The sequence below is a fragment of the Danaus plexippus genome, chromosome 8, assembly GCF_018135715.1.
Source record: "Danaus plexippus chromosome 8, MEX_DaPlex, whole genome shotgun sequence".
Lineage (NCBI taxonomy): Eukaryota > Metazoa > Arthropoda > Insecta > Lepidoptera > Nymphalidae > Danaus > Danaus plexippus.
In genome coordinates this window covers 4610279-4631712 of record NC_083542.1, presented here as the reverse complement: position 1 = coordinate 4631712, position 21434 = coordinate 4610279, and the positions used below count along the sequence as shown (strand labels likewise).

Below are 21434 nucleotides of genomic sequence, written 5' to 3'. Positions count from 1 at the left end.
TAAACTGTTTCAAAGGACATTCGAATGAACGTTGCCTTTTTCAGAACTAAAACGTGCACCAATGAAATTTTGCCAAGTAAAGCTGTCAACGTCGTCGTCATATATGAGGAGGCGATATTCGGATATTTGATCAGTTTGGAGTCCGTAATTCATTTTAGTTAAATTATTTCTTCACTTTGTTTTTTTTGAATTCCGAGTTATTCCTCAACTTTTACACTATTCAACATACGAAATGTGCAAATTTGGTGTATTCTCTTTAATATTGTTAGTAGCTACGCTACAAACTTCGTTCGGATTAAAAGAAGGCGAATGTGAAGTATGTGTAAAAACTGTAGATAAGTTTGCAGCCACGTTATCAGATGATGTGAAAAAAGACCCTAAAAAAATTGAATTAGAATTTAAGAAATTTTGTAAAGGAAGCAAGAATAAGGAGAATCGATTTTGCTATTACTTGGGAGGGTTAGAAGAATCGGCAACCGGTATATTGGGTGAACTCTCGAAACCTCTGAGCTGGTCCATGCCTTCTGATAAAATATGTGAGAAACTTAGGAAAAAAGATGCTCAGATTTGCGATCTTCGTTTCGATAAGCAAATTGACTTAAACAATGTAGACCTTAAGAAACTTAAAGTAAGAGATTTAAAGAAGATTTTAAACGACTGGGACGAGGTTTGCGACGGTTGTATCGAAAAGACGGATTTCATTAAGAGAATAGAAGAATTAAAACCCAAGTACATGGGAAGATCTGATTTGTAATAAAACTCAATTAATAGGTAATAGATCTAGGTATGTAAACATTATCTACTTTTTTAGGTTAGTAACATATATTTTAAATTATTTCAAGTACTTTATTTTTCTTTTCATATGTACCATTTTCTATTAATCAAGAATGATAATTGTTGTTATGTTTCAGGTATTTTTTGGACTTGTGATACACTGCAGTGTTTTGTCGATGAGAGTTCAATTGAATAAGTTATTGATGTGAATGATTGTACTCATGGAAGTCGTATGCATTTACAGTAGAATAAATTATCTGTAATTAAGTAAATATTTTTTCCACACACTTTGTTTTATTCTTTACATATTACAATTACAATATGTATGTACAAAATAGGAAACTTTGTATATGAAATTTTGATAGTCATCTAGTTTAAAATGTTCATCTTTTTTAAGTGTCAGTAATGAATTTGTCACTTTGTATTTTTTTAACTACAGTAAAACACATTTAAAACTATTATATTGGTTTATTGAAACTTTTCATTAAATATAACACCTATAGTGGTTCATGCAGAGATGTAACATCGGGTGTCTTTAGTGGTATTTGTAGTTCCTGTGGCTCTCTGTAAATAACACACACATTTAATCAGCTTATTCAGACAAAACTGTGTATTTTAATGATGTATTATATGTAAAAAATTAAAAAAACCTTATATAAGAAATTGGTTAATAATCTAGATGAGAAACTGCTAAAATATATTTAATACAATTTTTTTTACTCCATATCAGTTTCACCCTATAACGGTACAGTGGATAATTCAGCAAACCTAACATGAAACCCAAATGAAAACTTATAAACCTAAATAGTCATATATAATTAGCATTTATAAAAATATATAAGTTGTATTTTTTAATTATCACTCTAAACTGTCTATATTGTTAGCTTGCATTGATTGGTTTTCCAATGCAAAGTACAACAATATTTTTTTAGTATTTGACATATAATACAAAAATATTAAGTAGATTAACACATGCTAGATGTGATAACCACCAGGTGAGACCCTTCTTGAGGTGCTTTTTATAAATTAGAATATTGAATTGTATTAACCTATTGAATACCTTCATCGTACAATACAACATCTAAAATGAATACTGTACAAAAAGTAATACAATACACAGAACATAAAACTTTAAAATCATGTTATAACACGATTAACATGGTGTGGATAAAATACATACTCATTTTTCCGTAGTTAATAACATAGAAGAAAGTCATCGATCCAACCAGCAATTGGAAGAATGGGGCCATGCCAACCTTCTTGGGCTGCACATACTTATGCTGCCAGCGCCACCAGGCTGACAAAAACATATACAAAATGATATAATTTGTAGTTATTATTACTTGATAGATTTGAGATATATTTTCTACATTAAACTCTGTTATACATCTTACGTTATCAGGGTTAAAAAAAAAGTAAAGGATTACCTCGGCTGCAAGCGCCCATAAAAGCTGAAGGACTTTTGTTTCTACGTGCGAACCATGATCCAATCTCACTTAACTTAACCTGTCCGAATGGAGTATCAGCTGAAAACAAGTGAAATTACATAACCGAATATATTATGAATTCTTTACATGAAGTTCAATACTTACGTTTTCCATAATAACGAGCTGGATCGTATGGCCCGTGGACTGCTGGATTGTATTCTTTAGGATAATCACCGAAACCCATTGCTTTGAGAATCTATTCCGAAGTTGAACAAATTCAGATTCTTTTAGCAATGTCGAATGTCCAATACTATAATCTGTAAGTAATGAAGGGTAAAGATTAAAAATATTTTTTATGCATACACTAAGTGCATTATATATATATTATAAAATATTGAAAAAAAATTGTATATAATGTCTCTAAATATAATAGTTTGTGGGTTATCAAAAGGTTTTTGCATATTTATTAATTCTATTTTTCATTCTACTATATATTTGATTTATGTTTTAATTATTGTAAACAACAATTTTACAAAATAACATCACCATTGAAAACTTTTCTTTTTAATTTAAAAGGTATTACGGTAATTTTAATTATTATAAAGTTCCATTATTGAAATGATCATCTTAAGGTGACATTCTAAAATATTGATATATAGTCTGTTGAGTAAAATTAAAACATTACATTACCTGTGACAATTATTTAGCAAATTTCGTATATCATTCTACTGAGCAAGAATTTTATCACTTTCATTGTATTTGTGAGTTGTAATTGTTATTCATTAAAAAAAGATCTTTAAAAATGGTCTTGGAAAGTACTATGATTTGTGTAGACAACAGTGATTACATGAGAAATGGAGATTTTCTTCCAACAAGACTGCAAGCTCAGCAAGATGCTGTTAATTTAGTGTGTCATTCCAAAACACGGTCTAATCCGGAAAATAATGTTGGATTACTGACTTTGGCCAATGTGGAAGTACTGGCCACTTTAACCAGCGACGTTGGCAGAATACTCTCAAAGCTTCACCGTGTTCAACCCAATGGGGACATCAATATACTTACTGGTATAAGAATTGCACATCTGGCTTTAAAACACCGACAGGGAAAAAATCATAAAATGCGTATTGTTGTCTTTGTTGGCTCTCCTATTAATACCGATGAGAAGGAACTGGTGAAATTGGCTAAAAGACTCAAAAAAGAGAAGGTTACTTGTGATGTTGTATCATTTGGTGAGGATTCTGAGAATAATCCCCTATTGACTACATTTATAAACACATTGAATGGTAAGGATAATACATCTGGAGGCAGTCATCTTGTCTCAGTTCCAGCTGGTGGATGTGTTGTACTTTCTGAAGCATTGATCTCTAGTCCAATAATTGGTGGAGATGGTGCTGGCCCTTCTGGCTCAGGCTTATCACCATTCGAGTTTGGTGTAGATCCTAATGAAGATCCTGAGCTCGCCTTAGCTTTAAGAGTGTCCATGGAAGAGCAACGACAGAGGCAAGAAGAAGAGTCCCGTCGTCAACAAACAAATGCTGAAGGCGAAGCTGGAAAAACTGGAGAGCCTCAAAACACTGGCATGGAAAGGGCTCTAGCAATGTCATTGGGGAGAGAAGCCATGGAGTTATCGGAGGAGGAACAGATTGCTCTAGCTATGCAGATGAGCATGCAGCAAGATGCACCACAAGCTGAAGAGAGTATGGATGTGTCAGAAGAATATGCTGAGGTTATGAACGATCCTGCATTCCTGCAAAGCGTGCTTGAGAACCTACCTGGAGTAGATCCACAAAGTGAAGCAATTCGTAATGCCATGTCAACTATTAAGAAAGATAAAGATGAAAAAGATGATAAGGATCAGAAGGACAAAGATGGTAATGGGCCAAGCTCTTAAAGAAATTGAAAGATTATTTTTCAATTTTTTTATTTATAAATTACATAGCACTTGTCAACTTCACTGATAACTTCAATGATAAATGAGTTCTCTTCACATTACAATTTTTATTTCCATGTTATCCAATTCAGTCCCTCTATCTTTTCATACTCTAAAAGAATAAGGAAAGATTATTAGACAACACATCCTTAGGTAATAAACAATGAATTATTGATTGGACAAAGAGAAAATACTTTTGGTATAAAAAATAAAATATATTTTGTAACAACTAACTAATCCTCTGGACAAAATTTTATAGGAATACTTTGTTACTAAATTATTATGTTGGTTGAAGAAATTGGGAATTCTATAAAATTTTTAAGACATCATAAACTTTTATGTATACATATATTTTACTTTTCACCTATCATAAAAAATGTATGCAATATTATGCTATACCAATATATAAAAATGTTTCCAAGAAAATTTTTTATGCCCTCAATTAATATCCTGCATGTGAAGATGTTATAAGATGATTTAAAAAAAAATAATTCAATTTTCAAAATAAAGGTAGGTAGAGATTTACTTGAGTCATGCCAAAATTGCTTAGTTCGAAATTTTCTCATACATTCCTTTAGATTTGCTTGTCTCTGAAATTCATTTAACGGGGCAGGTTTGGATTCCACAACACCTGAAATATATTATAAGGTATTTTATATACTTTAACATTTTTAACACAAAGCCATTTAATTATATTTATTTCTATTACCTTGTGAAAATAGTACTAAGGTCCTTTGGTCTTTATTATTTCTTTTACTTTGTTGTCAAGCCAGTAATCTGTAATACGCCCAAAATCGTATGAGTGTAGACCCAGCCTATTTTTCACTAAAATAATAGAAATGTTAAAATAATGACAATGTTCATATATGTTCGCAAGTAATTTAGACACTATTATTTCTTAACAAAAAAGAAGTATTTTTAAAGGGGTTTTATCAAAATTTTACTAAGATTGTATTCATAGATCTTGAGTGCAACGAACATTATTTCAATGAGTACATGAACAAAGTTATACTTCCTACAAATTAAAGCATATATCATCTGTCACACCATAACAGATTTAAAGAGTTTTTTTATGAAGAAAAAAAGACAGTTATAATTTCAATTTCATTGTCTTACTTCATAAATCTTTGTGATTATAAATCATATAGGAAAATAATAAATGAAAAAACGGAAACACCCTTCTTAGTTTGACATATAAAAGTTGTGGCAAGGGCATAGATAGATCGATAATTAATACTTTTATAGAAACAGTGATACCTTGATTGTATAATAATATATTTAAGCTACTCCTGCCCTATTGATTCGATATTAATATTTATCGTATCTGTGAGTAGTTATTCATATGTTATAGTAATGAAGATCCTTTACCTACAATTTTTTTTCCCTATGTTGGTAACTCGATTGACACATTATCAAATTAAAAACCAAAGGTTTCTATGTCTATCAAAAAAAGCGGTGATATAGTTACATGGGTGATTTTATGACAACAGACAAGATGTATTGCAATAAGTATGAGACACTTTTATTCTTTACGTTGCTATTTTATTTAATGGATTACGTCATATTAATATACTTGATTAACTAAGAACAAGAATGCCTTTTAAAGATACATTTTTCTTAATTCTTACAGTGTAATAAGTTCTCTACCTTGGAGTGTTCCCTTACTTGTTTGACTTTAAATTAGAAACAATGCATTTTTTTGTGAGCAATTATACCAAAGCATTATTTACAAAAAAAAATCATATTCATGTTGTGCATCTATATGCTGTTAAATATCGATTCACTAACTCAAATAGTTATAGGTTCTAGGCTTGAGGACATATATCAGCCTGAATTTAGATACCAATCGCCCGAACCGTTCGAGGGCCGCCATTTTCAAGTTTTTGTAACGGAACCATGCGGAGTAGACCTCGCGTGAAATTTATCTTCTTTCCACTGGTCAGTCATAAAAATGAAAATAATAATTTATTCACATCTCCTGTCGTAATGAAAGGAATACAGTGATGATTGAAGTGGGGTCTACAATTACCCGTGATAATGATGATTTTGATTAAGTGCCGTCTCTCGCATCGAACCTAACATCTTTCCCCTGCCGTATTTCCCGCATCAAGTTAGATGCCTCAATCTGCAATGCTCAATCCATTGGAGATAATAATTAACAGAGAACTGAGATATTAATATGGATTTCAGAGTCTATTAACTAATAAAATTCGCAGAAGAAGCTCATCCATGTCGTTTTGGAGGTTCGCGTCAACGATTAGATATAAGACTGTATGCCATTATCCGATGACAGAAAATTTGTCACATTGGCACTCTTACAGACAATGTTGCATCGCTTACTATACGAAGCAGAGATCCTCCACGTTAGGTGTTATGGACCTGTCAATGGGTACAAACACGTATGTATATTACTTTCTTGTCAAGTTGTCATTTGGCAGAATTCTGTCCGAAATACACGGCAAGGAGCTTCTGATGGTGTTATTGCTTTTTGCAAGAGAACAGCCGACCGCCGACGGATTGATCGAGCGATAATATATTTTGTTCCTTTTAAATTAAATTTGACAAGAGCGTGCTTATTATATATATATATTATGTGATGAAAACAAGTTCATTAAATGAACCTTGCGCATAGGTACGGTATGAAAATCATCATAATCAAGTCCAAATACCAGTTAATACAAGATATTCTATTACTACTACTACTATTGATATTATAATTTTTATATGTGGTAGGTACAGTGGCAAGTATTTTTGTAAGTAAAATACTTTTATTTAAGCGAAAAGGCTATATTATGATAGCCCGACTAATTATCATAAATACAACGGTTTAATGAAACGTTAGGGACAAGATTTAACAAAACTAGGTTTTGTTAATTTGTTCCGTCAAATTTTGTCCTTGCCACGTACTTTAATCGTGTTGTCTCTTCTCTGCCTTATTTATTTACCATCATCGTAGAAAATTATAAAAAATGTATAAAATTACTTGCCACTAAATGAAAAGTTTAATAAATAATGAGACAAAATATAAAGGTCACATGAAATAACTCCTCAAGGTTTAAAAATATCGTATCATAGAATCACCCATATAATGTTTTATAATGGAAAAACGTTATAAATCTATATTCTGTTAACCTAGCGATACAAAACTTCTATAGAGTTACCTAATTCAAACAAAACGCTACCATTGTTGTGTTATTTACCGTCATCGACTTTATTTCTTAGTCTTTTATCTCCAGTTTTATCGCGTAATAACAAATACGAACTCTTAATGTCCTCTAGTTCAGGTTGAAAACTTCTATTGCTGCGATTTAAACCTAAAAAGGGAAATAAATTATTGTATGAATATTAGCCTCTTCTAGTCTTCCTAAAACTAGTCACCACCTAAGATACACATGTGAGCGGGAGGTCGCGATTGTTAAGACGCACACGAGATATTGTCGTGGAAATATACTTATCTCCAGATAACTTGTTAGAATCTGTCTCAATTAATGTAAAGGCTGAAATTTAATTTAAATTTAAGTTCCATACAGTCCTTGTCGCCATTTCGCCATATTGTTTTGATTTGTCTTGGTCTTATCAGATCCGTTTGGGATATATCTCGTATGTTAGAAATAGCTGGCTTAAAGAACTAAATAATGTAACCGTAAGGGGCGACTGATTGGTTAAATTGACATGTGTTTGCCATCTATAGCCTCAGGAGATGACCACACTAGTGTGAGAGATAGTAGACCAAATCGTAAAGAAGAAATTTTTTATAATATATTCATAATATTTTAAATTTATTTTTATTAATGTACTTTTAAAATATCGGTTTACGGAGAGATCTGTTCGATAAGAACTTAAATCATATATAAGTTGTTATATTTAATACAGATTTCAGATATATCTTAATTTGAAAAAAAGTATAAGAATATTTACTAATGATGCTGTATTTTCTGATATGCCACAGAAAAGAGTAATTTGATTTTGTGTAAAGGTAAGTGTTTTTTTTTGCGACTTTTCTTCATTTCTATTTGAACATAAACAAAATCCCATTCGGGATACATTAATAAATTTATTTAAAAGATTTTTAACTTTATTTTTTTGACAGTTCATGCTACCATTTTATCAAGTTATGCTGTATTGATGAACTCTGATGAGGTTTTCTAACTAACTGGATTATCTAATATTTTAAGATCTTTGCAACAAATAATATATCAATTTTTATTTTTAAAATATAATTTTTTTAACTTAAGTTTTCAATGTAACGATTTTTTTAATATTTAATTAACAAAATTATTTGTTAAAATTTATATGAAGGACGCATCGAATGACCTCCTTAACTATTACTAGTACTAGATACTATTATATTAATTTTATCGCTTTAAATGTAACATTTTGGGTACTTTATAGTAATTTTAATAATTTGTATATACAAATAGGTAGTAATAATTGATCGATTGATTATATAAAATATTATAATAAGAGAAAATACCTTGTTACCTTGAGCGGATCTAATGTTCTCTTTGGTGCAGCTTCCTCTCCTGGTTACCGGCAGCCTGTTACGTACATTCCTAGTAACAGGTGGGTTACCTGAATCAACGGACGTACGTGAATATACCAAAAGACTACTACGTATAATAAATATTAATTATTTTCAAGTACCCAGCGTTGAAGCTCTTGTACTATGGGCATATGACGTTTGGCACGTTCCGCCTTTGTTGGGAGAAGTGTTCCTCGTATCTACAATAAGTTATAACAGTGCCATAAAAATATTATATCTACGGTTAAAATATATTATTTTATATAATCTCATATAATATGGACGTAACTGAATAGGTATATTTTTATAAATAGGAATAATATTATATATGTATATATAAAAAAAATCAATATATTTACCGTTGGTATTTCTTTCCAATGACTGTCTCCTCGGGCTCATAGCCGTCCTATTCGGTGTTGTCGATTGGTTTGATGCTAAATAATAATGAACATGACTTCATTGGCTATACATATATTGCTAGTCTAAGTCTCTGGATATTCCTAGTCAATGTATGATGGTTAGGCCTCAGTTTTACCAGCCAGTATGAACAAAACTATTTATCAGATTATATAGCACTTTGTGTTTATCCTATGCCTGAAGGAATTCCTCTATTCGTTTTATATCGATATAATTATTATTCCATCATGATTACTAATACCTACTCTCATAAGGTGTTTTTAGAACTACCTACATTTCTCTTTAGCTGAACTTCTTGTTCGTCTCCATCACTACTTTTAACTTTCCTAACATTATATTGAATCAGTACATGTTTTTCCTCCTTATTCTTACCTATCAGTAGTTATCTAAAAGCTAACCTACAGATAGCGCCCTTCATCACAATAAATATGTACCTCCATTCACGTCTTCTCTGAACCCTAAAAAAACCAGCCTCAAAGTACCTTAGCAATGTCAACAAAACAGATATCTCACGTCTTATCCCGCGTGTGTTAGTCACGTGTACACTTTGCGCGTCTGTACCGGAGAGGCCTCGTGCTCTCTCATAGGTCCTGGAGGTCTCCCTAGTCGCTGTCCAAAACAAATAACCAACTGCAATTACTGATATCATTGACTACCACTGGTAATACGATATATAGGATACGAAACGATGGAGCCTCCAAAACATTACGTTGTACAGAATCGACAGTATTAGGTTCAGTATGGTGTCGTTGACTGAAACCAAATTATGCACCGATGTATTCACCGTGAGTAGGGAGGAATGTGAAATGATTTGTTATTAATGAGAAAACTATCAAAACGACGTTTTTTTTGTTGGCAGTTAAGACTCTCTTTCATTTTTGTATGGGTAGTTCAAGTTTCCAGCGTCACGCTACATAGCGTTTCCCGTTTCTCGTTCTATAAACTTAGTTAGTACTATAATGTGCGGGGATATGTGAAGAACTGCTAAATCTTCGTGTGCAGTGTGATGATGGAAACTTAGACTAAGCATACTGATCGACACAATACAGATTGAGGTAAAAGCCTCGCCAGCTACTGGGATATTTTCAATAACTAGCTTTGTATTTAAGGAGTAATTCTGGTTTTGATACGGGTATTAGAATGTGGAGGACTCACGCAATCTAGAGTTGCTTGTGTTCTCCCGTTTATTCGGTGTGGGACTTGGAGGCTGTTTGCTATCTGATGAACCAAAAAAAATTATAAAATTAAGATTTAACTGAATGTCATCAAATTGACAAAAATACCTTTCAATGAGCATTGCGGTGAGGGCATTCTCCCGAAACGCATCGGGGATTTTTCGTTAGCTGGAATAATATGACGGTGAGTTCCCATAGGACTCATATGAACAAAATGAATTGATCCAAAAAACTTTACCTGGTGGTGTTTTATTATCTTTTCGCAGGACTAGTTGCTTTTTCACCGGTGTGACCATGGCCTTACCGTAACCCACCGGAACATCCGGCAGAGCTGAAGGACAAAACATGTTTACTTATTTATGAAGCCAATTAATTAAATCATAGTCGATATCTACGAATGATTTTTTCCCAAAAAAAAAAAAGATTAAGTTTTTAATTTTTTTTAACGATCCATGGACCTACAAAAAGTGATGATATTGACAAATTCTAATTTCTTATCATTTTAACAAATGTATTTGTAATAGAAACACCAAATTCCTATTCTGTACATAATAATGAATTTCATATTTTCAAAAAATTCATAAATAATAAAAACGAAAATCTTCAAAATTAAAAATATTATCTTCTTTATCAGGTCTGGACATTTTTAGCACTGGTCTTGTTCTTGCACTGTTTAAAGGAGTGTTTGTGATCTTACCGTCAGATGCTGTCCGGGAAGGCGAAGAGTTTGGTGTTGTATTTTTCTTAATTATCTTAGGACTTATGTATCTTTTTGTTTCTTTTTTTGTTGTGAGTGTATTCGGACCAGCTGCTAATAAAATATATATATTAAATCATTCGAGACATTATTGATTGATGAATTAAAAAAGGAATATAGGATATGACAATGTTCTAGGCGAAGAGTGTCTTTAACATGAGTTTTCACTCAAACTAAACACGGCCAGTACCCAGCGTTCCGTTCATTTAGCTCCGTTGATACTAAGTTATGCGAAGGTCTATGAATTAATATATATATAACAATGTTAGTATAAATAGAGGCGAGAGTACAGATTACGGAGTGTCTCCCTCGAGCCGTTGGAGGGATCGGACATCTTCGAAGTAAATGGTTCGTCTAGCCGTCTACGAGGTTACTTTCAAGGGTCTGAGATTCTGACGTCAGATGTACTGACGTCACTCTCTTTGAAAACCACAGTTTAGATCTTACTCCGTCATATATATAAACTACCTATATTTACTAAGTTTGAATTATATAATTTAAAATATCTGAAATATTAACTTTAATACTAATACCTACATTTAATTATTTGGAGAAGAAATATTTTTATTTAATATTTAAATAATATTTACCGACTGGAGGTACGTTCACATTATTTGTTACGCAATCTCCATTTGTATTTTCAATATTCAATGCTTCGTTAGTGTTGCTTACTGTAAAAATATTACGATTCCCTGTACACTGTAGCCTTTTATAATTATTTCTACTCACAATCATATATATTTCTCTGGATTGATTTTACTAAGTATTTGTATACAAAAAATACTGTCAATATTTTTATATGTGAACTGATAAATAGATAATGTTTTTTTTTTGTACATAGAGTTATATTCCAAGTCATTTTTTACGTTTAATTCATATGGCAATACAATTTTGTCATATCTCCAAGTTTAAAATCTCACCAGTAGTGTTAATTCTTTCCGGGGAGCTTGCTTTGCTGCCAGTGTTTGATTGGTCTGTAATTGAATTTACGAAACAAATTAATTCTATTAAAACGTATAATTAAGTTATTTTTAAATTTCGTATCCATTCAAACACATCATCTATTTCTATTAACGATCAAATGTTAATAATGTAGATTTATTTCCACATATAACTTATAAGTGAGTATTATTAACAATATAAATTTCAATATCGTGAAAATCGATAAGTAGAAAATAAAATACTATACAAATATATATCAACCCACTTTCGAATTTTTATATAAATGTAGTTTTTTTCGCGACTTTGTCCGCGTTGTATTCGGTGCTGTGTTCACAGAGACATGAATAATTTAATACACATGTATGGTAACCAAATCTAAGCGACATCTATCGTCTGCGTCACGCGACTTGATACACAATACAACTATTACGATGTATCCCCGTAAAAGGTACGAAGGATAAAAATGATAGCGTTACGTTATTCTAATGTCTAATCTAGCTTATTGGAGAGTTTAATTAAAATCCGTTCATTATATTTTGCGTGAAATACAAAAAAAAATCTACACACGTTACAAACTTTTGCTTTCTAATAAAAGTCGCATGTGAATATGTTACAAGTAATTAATTATTATTAATTTTAAATCTGATAATAATGTTACTTACTTGGCAATTTACTATTTGCTATTTTCGGAGGTGAATGCGATTTGTTCTGGCAGAATCGCTTCGCGTTTATTTTGCATACTTGTTTTTGATCTTCGATCGAATAAAGAAAATTTAATATTTAAAAATATATTTTTGTATATACAATACAATAGAGATTCAATTAAATTTTCTCAAAATATATGCAATTGATTATATTTAGTTTTTGAAACTGTAAGTACAATATTGACTAACTTGGCACGCTACTTTCGCTGTGGTTCGACGGCGGTAGAGAATTAGACGGGATGCGTCGAGGCTGATTCTCACTGACTGGAATTATAATAATATATTATCAGTGATTACTACATTGATCAATCCTATTATTTTATATATATTTGTATGTATGTTTATTATAATTTATCTATGTCTATATTCCACTTAAAATTTCCTCCTAACCCACGTGACGTAGAGCTTCTACGACAGTTTGTCATTTGGTACTAACACTTCGTTTTGTACGTTACAACCTCTTTCCTTTTAATTTACTACAAGTTTGGAGTATCAAACCACGTAACAAGCGTGCTCCATTTATCATTCATTAACTGGAACTAACGTTGGCTATCGTATAACCGCTTCAACGATGTGCATATCTTATGCATTATGCAGGTGCATTTTGTTTGAAACGTCACCGTTCAAAAATATTCCTTTATGAAATTCGTCATATCAGAAAATAACACAACAGTAATAATACAAATTGTTGGTATTCAATAATTATCTTGACAAGTAAAAACACATATATAATTTTATATAACATTAAACATATGCCAACATTTTGTTCCGTACTTTTAGAAATAATCACATGTCATGTCTCTTTTTGAGCGTACAATGTTACAACACTTCAGTTACTACTGAAAAATATGCCAAACTAGGATATAGTTATATAGGATATTTTATACTAAACAGTTTTTGAGAACAGGTTCTTTATAAATAATACATACGTTGATAAACTGCAAAATATATATTTATTACATCTACTTTAAATAACATTAAACAGCCAATTTGTTACTCAAATAATTACTAATTACCCTAATATGAAATAAAACTATATAATAATCGACAGATACAGCTCAGAACATATTAACAACGAATACAATATCAGAACGTCGTGCAGACGACGCGTACTAGAAACCAAAGATCTATAATTTATGATCAGCTACAATCACTACTGTTACATTCGACTTTTGTTTTGTCTACGTTTTGTCTATGGTTCCTCTTTGTACCGGACGTGTCTATGGGCGGGGAAGATGGCCGCTTCTCCTTCTGCCGCGCTCTATTGGCTGCTTTCATCTCCAAATCAACGCAATGATCGGCGAACATCAGCTGCAGGGGGGCGTACATGTGTGGGAGGAGGTCTAGGTCGCTCATTGTTATCTGAAATAATGAAAAGTGTATATATAGTCTTCGCCCGCGACTACGTTCGCGTCAATTTGTATAGGTGACCGAGCAAAGTCTGTTCGTCCATAGGGGCCGTAAATAAGATTTTCGACTTTTCTAATTTATATCCTTTTTCGATCAGACATAAAGGTATCCCACGTCCTGTTCCCCTGGTTCTAATCCAACTCGCCACTAATTCCCATCCCAATGGGTTCAGCCGTTCCCGAGTTCTATATGACATACCTGCATGTTGTCGAAGGCGATGCCGACGCTGTTGTTGTCGTGTAGTATGTGTGAGTTGAGCCGGGGCAGGCGGGCGTATCTCTGGCTGAAGTGTGTCAGTACTGTGTACTTGGCGTTCATCTGTTGGCCGATGTTTATAGCCTGGGTGGTGGTGGAGTGCATCTTGAGGCGAGCCTCGTCCGCTAGCTCGTCCTCCATAGTCGCCTCGTGGATCAGTAGAGTGGAATTTCTACCTGTTAGGTAAATAATACTTAATAAATAAGCACCTTTACTGTTTTAAATTTGCTTCTTTTTTGTATATTTTAAATAACATTCCATGATATTCTTTTTTTCGCGTTACTTATAATCAATGAAACTTAGTTTTTTCTGGGGACTATGCGTTTTTTATTATTTTGTATGCAAATGATCCCGTCGTTTCCGTTTCCTTACAGCAACCTGATCACGGACAGACGAAATGCCCGTTTCTGGTAATTTGCGGGCATCGGGGTTATGTAGTTAAAATTTATGAACAACGCATAGTATCCGAAACCTTAATGAAATATAAATAATTATTTTGTTCAATAAATTAATTAAAACGTCAAAAGCTTAACACATAAGAAAACAAAGTTTTTTTTTTATTTAATATCATTACCAATTCTAACTAATTCTTCGCACGGTATTGTATCGCCTGAGTATGTTATTTTGTGTTGTTCGTCAACTTGTATGGCAACACCGAACGCGTTAGGGCAGTGCGACACCAGACACGTGTCGACGTGCTGAATGCCGATACTCGAGAGTACTGCTGACGTCATATCCGTGTTTGATGGATCGTTAATTTTTGCCTCCAACTGAAAATATCATCAAAAACTATAATCAAATAGTTTATTTAAAAATTTATATTATTAAGACTTTCTTTTATTATCCATGGAGCAATTTTGTGAGTAGATCAATATTATAGCATCTGTAGCACGTTGACAAGACTCACGAAGTAAAGTTGTAGCTTAAACTTCTAAATATGTTTGTCACCTACATCTGATTTCTAAGTTGATCTATAGGGATCATAAAACAATATAGTTAGGGTTGCCACTTTGATTTGATGATAGTTAGGGCTGTGCCAAATTGGTCTAATATAAGGCAAGTACGATCTCAACCATAGCGTATTATTACAACCCTACCAATAACATTTCTATTGAGAGCCTTGAGCTGGTGAATTTTGTTACAGTACTTACCAAGTTCTGATTAGGTATAAGTGTGAAATCGCTCCGTATACTCTCAAACTGATGGTCGTACATGGACAACCAGGTGACTATCTGACCTGGAGCGAGGAGATACAGAGGTTCTGAACACTCCGTCTCTTCTATGGCTTCCCTACGAGCTTGCAGAACCCCAAATAAGCCTGTTGACAAATATTAAGTAATAAAGCTTTCTTAGGCTACTTTTTTGTCATCACTGACACAATAACAATTTCCCAATTGAAACATATTTCTGCATACCGAGGTGATGGTCTGCATGTAAATGTGACACATAAACAGCCTTCAGCGTCCTCAAGAAACCGTTGACCCTCTTTGGTCCATAGAAACGGACCAGCTGACCGAAGGTGCCTTCGCCACAGTCTAACAGCATCGAATGATGTTCACTGTAACCAAAAAAGTATATCAAAATTAATAATGTATAATCTATGGAAAATAATTACGGGTAGGACAAATGATATTTTGTACTATGTAAGAAAGTATTTTTATTTGTAATAGACAATAGTAATACATTCTTACATACACAAGCTCTGGCTAGACAATATACAACCTCTCCATTACTCCTGCTACACTAGAAATCGACTTTTCAAACTTTCACGAGTTTGGTATTCACAGATATATATACTAATTTCAAATCATACTCGCACAGAATTTTTTTATATTTCCAAAGAAATATAAACATTATAGCATTTATTTAATGAATACAAGAGTTTGAAACTGAATAAATTGCTAATGTAACAACAAACTCACTCGATTTGTACAACGATAGCGCTTGTGTTCCTCGTCTTGCTGGGTATGCAGGAGCCGGTTCCCAGAAACACGACCTTCGGGTATTCCTTCTGAAGGTCGTTTTTCGTGTACCGCATGCTGTCCACGACACGTCTGAAGTGTTCCAGGCTACCGACGAACCCGTCCACATCCATGGTCTCTTTGATGTAATCCTGGATATGAAGCTTGGGTTCCGCCGATCTGATGATAATATATATGATATTATTTGTTATAACAAATCACACTTTACCAAATAATTCATTCTTATAAAGTCTTCCATAACACAGTCTTGTTTAATTTTATATCACCATTTCTAACGACTTCGGTAAATAGATTTGTTTTGTAAATATATGTATTGATGATAATAAATAAAATTTCTCAAACAAGAAATACTATTTTAATAGTACAACTATTATTGAATGCCATTAAAATCGGTCCAGCCGCTTAGAGATTAGCCGAAACATACAAGACGAGACAAAAACCGTAAGAAATACATATTTTGTTAAATCACCCAATGCATATTTTGATAAATGAGCATCGAGTTATAAGCAATTATCATTACAAACACACAATCCAACTTTATTTATTTGAACAGATGTCACAGACTAAGCCCTAAATATTAAAACTCAATTATCTAGTAACTTGTGAATATAAACTCACCTATCGAGCTGTCTTTTAGGTCGAAGATGGAACATGGTAAGGGTCCGTCCAGCTATGAGATCCAGTTTGTTGCAGTCTACCGCGTGCAGGTCCCCGTCCCCCGCGCTCCCCTCCATACTGATTATATTCTGGAACTGGGCCACCGCGATCTACAATACGTCATCTATCACCCCACAAGCCATGCCAAGCCACCACATACCCAAATATATGAGCCATATACCCAGCCAGAAGCAAATTATTACACTCTACCAAACTAGTTAATTATATTAACATATTAGTTACATGCTTAGACATCATTATTAGTAAAAATAGAGGACTATATAAGCTTTACGTTATGTAAGTAAATATGTTAAAGTTAAACTACCTACATGTTGGACACACAATGACTGTTGCTGATTGATATGTTAGCTCCAAGCACTAAGGTCCATGAAAGAATGATTCCAACAGACGAAAATAAACAACGTCACATCAGGACTTACAATAAAGACAGCACTTTACTATTTTATATCTATATACATATATATATATATATATATATAGATTCTCTCATGCAGAAACGATTTATTCGATTTATTAGATTTATTTAGTACCTTGTTCTTGAGTTCGTCGAGTCCCTTAAGCCGTGCGGGAGTGGGAGTACTAGTGGGAGTTGTGGCCACGCTGGGTGCCCAGGTAGCCGGAACACTCACGTCCCGTAGCAACGGAAACACGTCAGCATCCAGTAAGTGCAACTTGTGCTGCGTCCTGTGCACGGCTTCCGAGCCAAGGCACGTGTTCTGTGAGTTGAGCACCAAGTGCCTGGTCTTTGGACCAAACTTTGACATAAACTCGCTGTATCTAAAACATTGATAACAGTATATTAGCGCAACTATATCTGTGTGCTAGACATATATTATTTATTGAACCTAAAAATTGTAACAAGATAAATGATGATTATGTAACCTGATCACAAAATTCCAAGAGATAATTTAAGCATAAATGTCAATGTAGGCAATCTGAAAAACAATCCTCCAGGAAATGCAAACGTTTCGCGACAGTTAATGTATCGACAGTTGTTCTTCTTAACTGAGCTTAGAAAACTAAGGAAGTATATTATGAATATTAAATCTAGCTTATACATTTCAGGATAAAATTCTTAAGACAAAAATTTGAGATAACATGTTTGATCAATTAATAACATTATGGTGTCGTCTAAACGAACAGCTCTGTAATGCTTTGTAATGCAAAAAGTATTCATAACATTCTGCAGGTACTCACTTAGGATGGTGCAGGACATGTGGTGGAGTGTAGTGTACTATTAGTGTTGGAACGTTTTCCGCGGGATTGGTGCCATTGTCGAAATGCAATGCAAAATCCGACTCTTGCAAATATGACAGATCTGGTACTTCCAGAACTGCACAGAGAAATATTAATAATTAGTATCACATATTATCTTAATTACAAGGAATCAAATGAAAAATCAAAATTGTTTGGATATTTTCATTAATCAAAACCTTGATTCTGTCAATAGATTAAACGCAAATCTTCATTGAAAATGAAGAGAGCTTTTATATTCAAGATATCATAGGAGAATGGAATACATACAAAATAAAATTAAAATGTTTGAATAAAAAACTCCTCCCCAACCGAATTCAAAAAAGGGGGAGGTTATTAATTTGTGTTTTTTTTAAAGATTATCATAAAAAGACATACCAATAAACACTGGGCCCGGATCATCAGGTGTTTTGACATCCTTTGAATGTACCAAAGTACCATCAGGTAAGACGACATCTTGGCCACTTTTCAGTTGTCCTAACAGAGGGCCAGGTTTAACACCAAATTGTACACACTTTTCGAGATCCAAAGTACCTAAACGTTTCTGTAACAAATACATAAAACATTCACACAAGATATAAGTAATACACACACACACACACACACACACATACATATATATTGTTTGTAAAATAAAAGTCTGTTTTTTTTTTGTATTTTATACTGGTAGTATTGCTTCTAAACAAATGTAAAATAAATATCTTACCTTAAGCGTACATATATAGGCTACACAACTGTGTGTATTTCTCTGCAAGTCATACAGAACTTTTTCTTCCTTTTTCTTATAAGCATCTGTAACAATAACAAAGATAATTATAAAATAAAAAACACAAAATATATATATGTATATTATTATATTAGATTTTTCTTATGAAAATTCAGCATAACCTTTGTCACAATTTATCATAATACATTTTTCCAATCAGCAATCTGTTTTTAGATTTTCCTTAGAAGCAATCAAGATAAAGCTTTGCAATAATAATAAGAACCTACATTTACAGAAATCAAGATGGATAACCTTTTTAAAGAGACAAGAGTTACATATACACTAAAGATACCAAATCATATTTTTTTTTTTGTTAAGAAATAAAGAAAGTGAACTGTAAAAAATTTATCCTTTATCATTTCATTACTTGATAATACAAAAGGGCACCAGTTGAGACATTTTCACTAAAATATGTTATTTTTGGTTGGTTGGTTGTTTTAAATATGGCCTTCATCTGTGCAAAAACATGCACAGTATATTCTGCCAGTGTCTTGTAGAATTGAGGAGACACAATCCGGGATTAACTTATACATGTCTTTTTATATAAGTATAAAGTAAAATACTATACCTGCTTTTGACTTTGATAAAATAAATCATAGACAAACTTAACATAAAACAAGCATCCATAGAGTAAATAATGTTTATAATTTCTAATACCATTGGGTTTTGTTGAATCAATGTTTCGTTTACCTTTATCAAATGGATGTTTCGTTTTAGGTTTTGCATATGTATTGTTATTTTTAGTTTTATCCCCTTGATCATTGTCCCGTTTATAATAATCCGTGTCATCATGGATGAATTCTTCATACTCCTTTTCTTGTATTGTTTCATCTAATTTTGGCTTTTTTTTAAGAGGTTTCAATTCAGTTTGTAATATACTTTCGTCTGTGCTTGACCTGAAAATAAACAACAGAGTAAAATCAATACGACTCTCATAGTATTGTATTATAACATTTATGACCAGTAATTCAGTATCCTTCAAAATACTATCAATACTCACATAATTATATATTTGACTGTCATAACATTATCTTCAAAATCTTCACTTGGGCTGCATTTTGCCATTGTCACGTTCATGTCTTTCATTATAACAAACCTCCTTGTTGCATTGTACAATTCATCCTGGATGTAACAAAATTATTAGACAATAAAATTACTCATATAGAACTAAGATATATTTGATATTATTTTTTTTTATAAATATAAATAAAACATAGAAAGATAAATGATGTTACTAACTAAGCCCTCTGGTCCATGTAATGTAATGTTAGGTACACCCACATCCTGAAGAGTAAGAGATAGTCCCGGCAGACCTCCAATATTCTTCCAAGTTTTATTTGTTATGAAAATATGGTCAAGTCTGGATAATCTTACTTTGTGTTCATGGGCTAATCTTTGTGTGCATTCCCCACAGTTGAACATGTATCTAATGATTTATGAAAATGTAAACAAATAAGTTAATTCATAATAGTAAAAATAAAACTAGCTTACACTTCCTATTTTAATACTTAAATGCTCTGAATACCTTTGATAAAAGTTGTATTTACCTTACTATCATTTAGTGAGAGGAGGTATTAATATAATTCCCTATGGGACTTACTATAAACAAAACTATAGAAAGCATGACTTGGCCAAGAACATTAGAATTAAAACATTAAATTAATACCTACCGCTTCTGGTCGGTGAAAAGGTATAATGAATTGGGTGCTCCCCTTGCTCCTGAACCAAGAACTTGTAAATAAACAGTGCTTGGAGCATATTTTTCAAACTTTTTTGATATTACTTGTCTTTGACGCTGTGCCTCGCTAATCCTAGCAGAATTTTGTTTCGGCATAGTGGCTAGAAATTCCAACAGCTTCTTAGAACTTCCGTTTTTAAGATATCTTACGCTACTCACTCTAACTACTTTACTATACAAAAATCTTTTACCGTACATGTGTTTTAAGGTTATAGTATTTATTGCCAAAGTTTATAAACATTTATATTGGCTTAAAAGTATTAAATTAGGACATTTGTGGTTGAGGGGAGTAATTATTTATTGACACATTTTTGTATTTAGAACAATAATTTTCTTGAAATACCCTAATCTTCAGTTTTCTTTTCATAATTTGACAATGACAAAGTAATTGGATGTTTTGACAGTTTTTTGCAAGTGCATTTAATTTTATTTGAAAAAGTTTGAATTACAAAACAAACATTTATCAATATTTTATTAGATTTCTATACTCTTCATAAAATTCTTACACAGTAAAAAAATTCTTAATTTTGAATATAATTTTTACCTTTTTGCCATTGCTATTCGTAAACGTATAAATATATATATAAATAAACTAGTCAGGTCTCGTCATCTAATATTTAACTATTTTTTGTTTGATCCTTTAATTAATATAAAAAGATAAAAAATTTCATTACCATAACAAATAGGAAATAAAACCATTAAC

General features: G+C 32.5%; 4 protein-coding genes across 17 annotated transcripts; 2 read left to right on the top strand and 2 right to left on the bottom strand.

Annotated features, from left to right (window-relative positions):
* The first annotated feature begins 91 nt into the window (after nt 1-91).
* Nucleotides 92-1059, top strand: LOC116775782 (mesencephalic astrocyte-derived neurotrophic factor homolog). 2 transcript variants are annotated; one of them, XR_004353865.2, is made up of 2 exons: nt 92-811; nt 912-1059. XR_004353865.2 is itself a non-coding variant. In XM_032668771.2 (2 exons), the coding sequence occupies exon 1, from the start codon at nt 233-235 to the stop codon at nt 752-754; it is 522 nt and encodes a 173-aa protein (XP_032524662.1). In that variant the 5' UTR covers nt 93-232; the 3' UTR covers nt 755-784; nt 912-1059. The 2 variants fall into 2 exon arrangements, 1 of the variants encoding a protein (XP_032524662.1); XM_032668771.2 differs by having other exon boundaries at nt 93-784.
* Nucleotides 1060-1222: 163 nt separating this feature from the next.
* LOC116772835 (putative ATP synthase subunit f, mitochondrial) lies at nt 1223-2529 on the bottom strand. The gene is made up of 4 exons (XM_032665119.2): nt 2367-2529; nt 2202-2300; nt 1955-2071; nt 1223-1338 (listed from the first exon to the last, which is right to left on the bottom strand). Exons 1-4 carry the CDS (start codon nt 2443-2445, stop codon nt 1310-1312), a joined length of 324 nt encoding a protein of 107 aa, XP_032521010.1. The 5' UTR covers nt 2446-2529; the 3' UTR covers nt 1223-1309.
* A 363-nt stretch (nt 2530-2892) lies between these two features.
* On the top strand, nt 2893-4188 carry LOC116771332 (26S proteasome non-ATPase regulatory subunit 4). The gene has a single exon (XM_032663163.2). The coding sequence runs from the start codon at nt 3004-3006 to the stop codon at nt 4090-4092; it is 1089 nt and encodes a 362-aa protein (XP_032519054.1). The 5' UTR covers nt 2893-3003; the 3' UTR covers nt 4093-4188.
* On the bottom strand, nt 3836-21118 carry LOC116771340 (ribonuclease Z, mitochondrial). 13 transcript variants are annotated; one of them, XM_061521130.1, is made up of 31 exons: nt 20923-21118; nt 20664-20832; nt 20233-20419; nt 19994-20115; nt 19684-19889; nt 18934-19019; nt 18606-18771; nt 18171-18306; nt 17504-17750; nt 16914-17062; nt 16236-16454; nt 15729-15871; nt 15465-15631; nt 14888-15083; nt 14257-14489; nt 13860-14010; nt 12838-12912; nt 12607-12696; nt 11923-11976; nt 11593-11673; nt 10943-11056; nt 10484-10576; nt 10354-10413; nt 10226-10288; nt 9584-9679; nt 9013-9087; nt 8776-8853; nt 8614-8703; nt 7332-7445; nt 4658-4762; nt 3836-4243 (listed from the first exon to the last, which is right to left on the bottom strand). In XM_061521130.1, exons 1-31 carry the CDS (start codon nt 20927-20929, stop codon nt 4200-4202), a joined length of 3816 nt encoding a protein of 1271 aa, XP_061377114.1. In that variant the 5' UTR covers nt 20930-21118; the 3' UTR covers nt 3836-4199. The 13 variants fall into 13 exon arrangements, 11 of the variants coding, with proteins under 11 accessions (XP_061377114.1, XP_061377116.1, XP_061377110.1 ...); XM_061521132.1 differs by having other exon boundaries at nt 20928-21118; XR_009752586.1 differs by adding an exon at nt 4841-4956 and having other exon boundaries at nt 4210-4243; nt 20664-21118.
* Nucleotides 21119-21434: the final 316 nt, after the last annotated feature.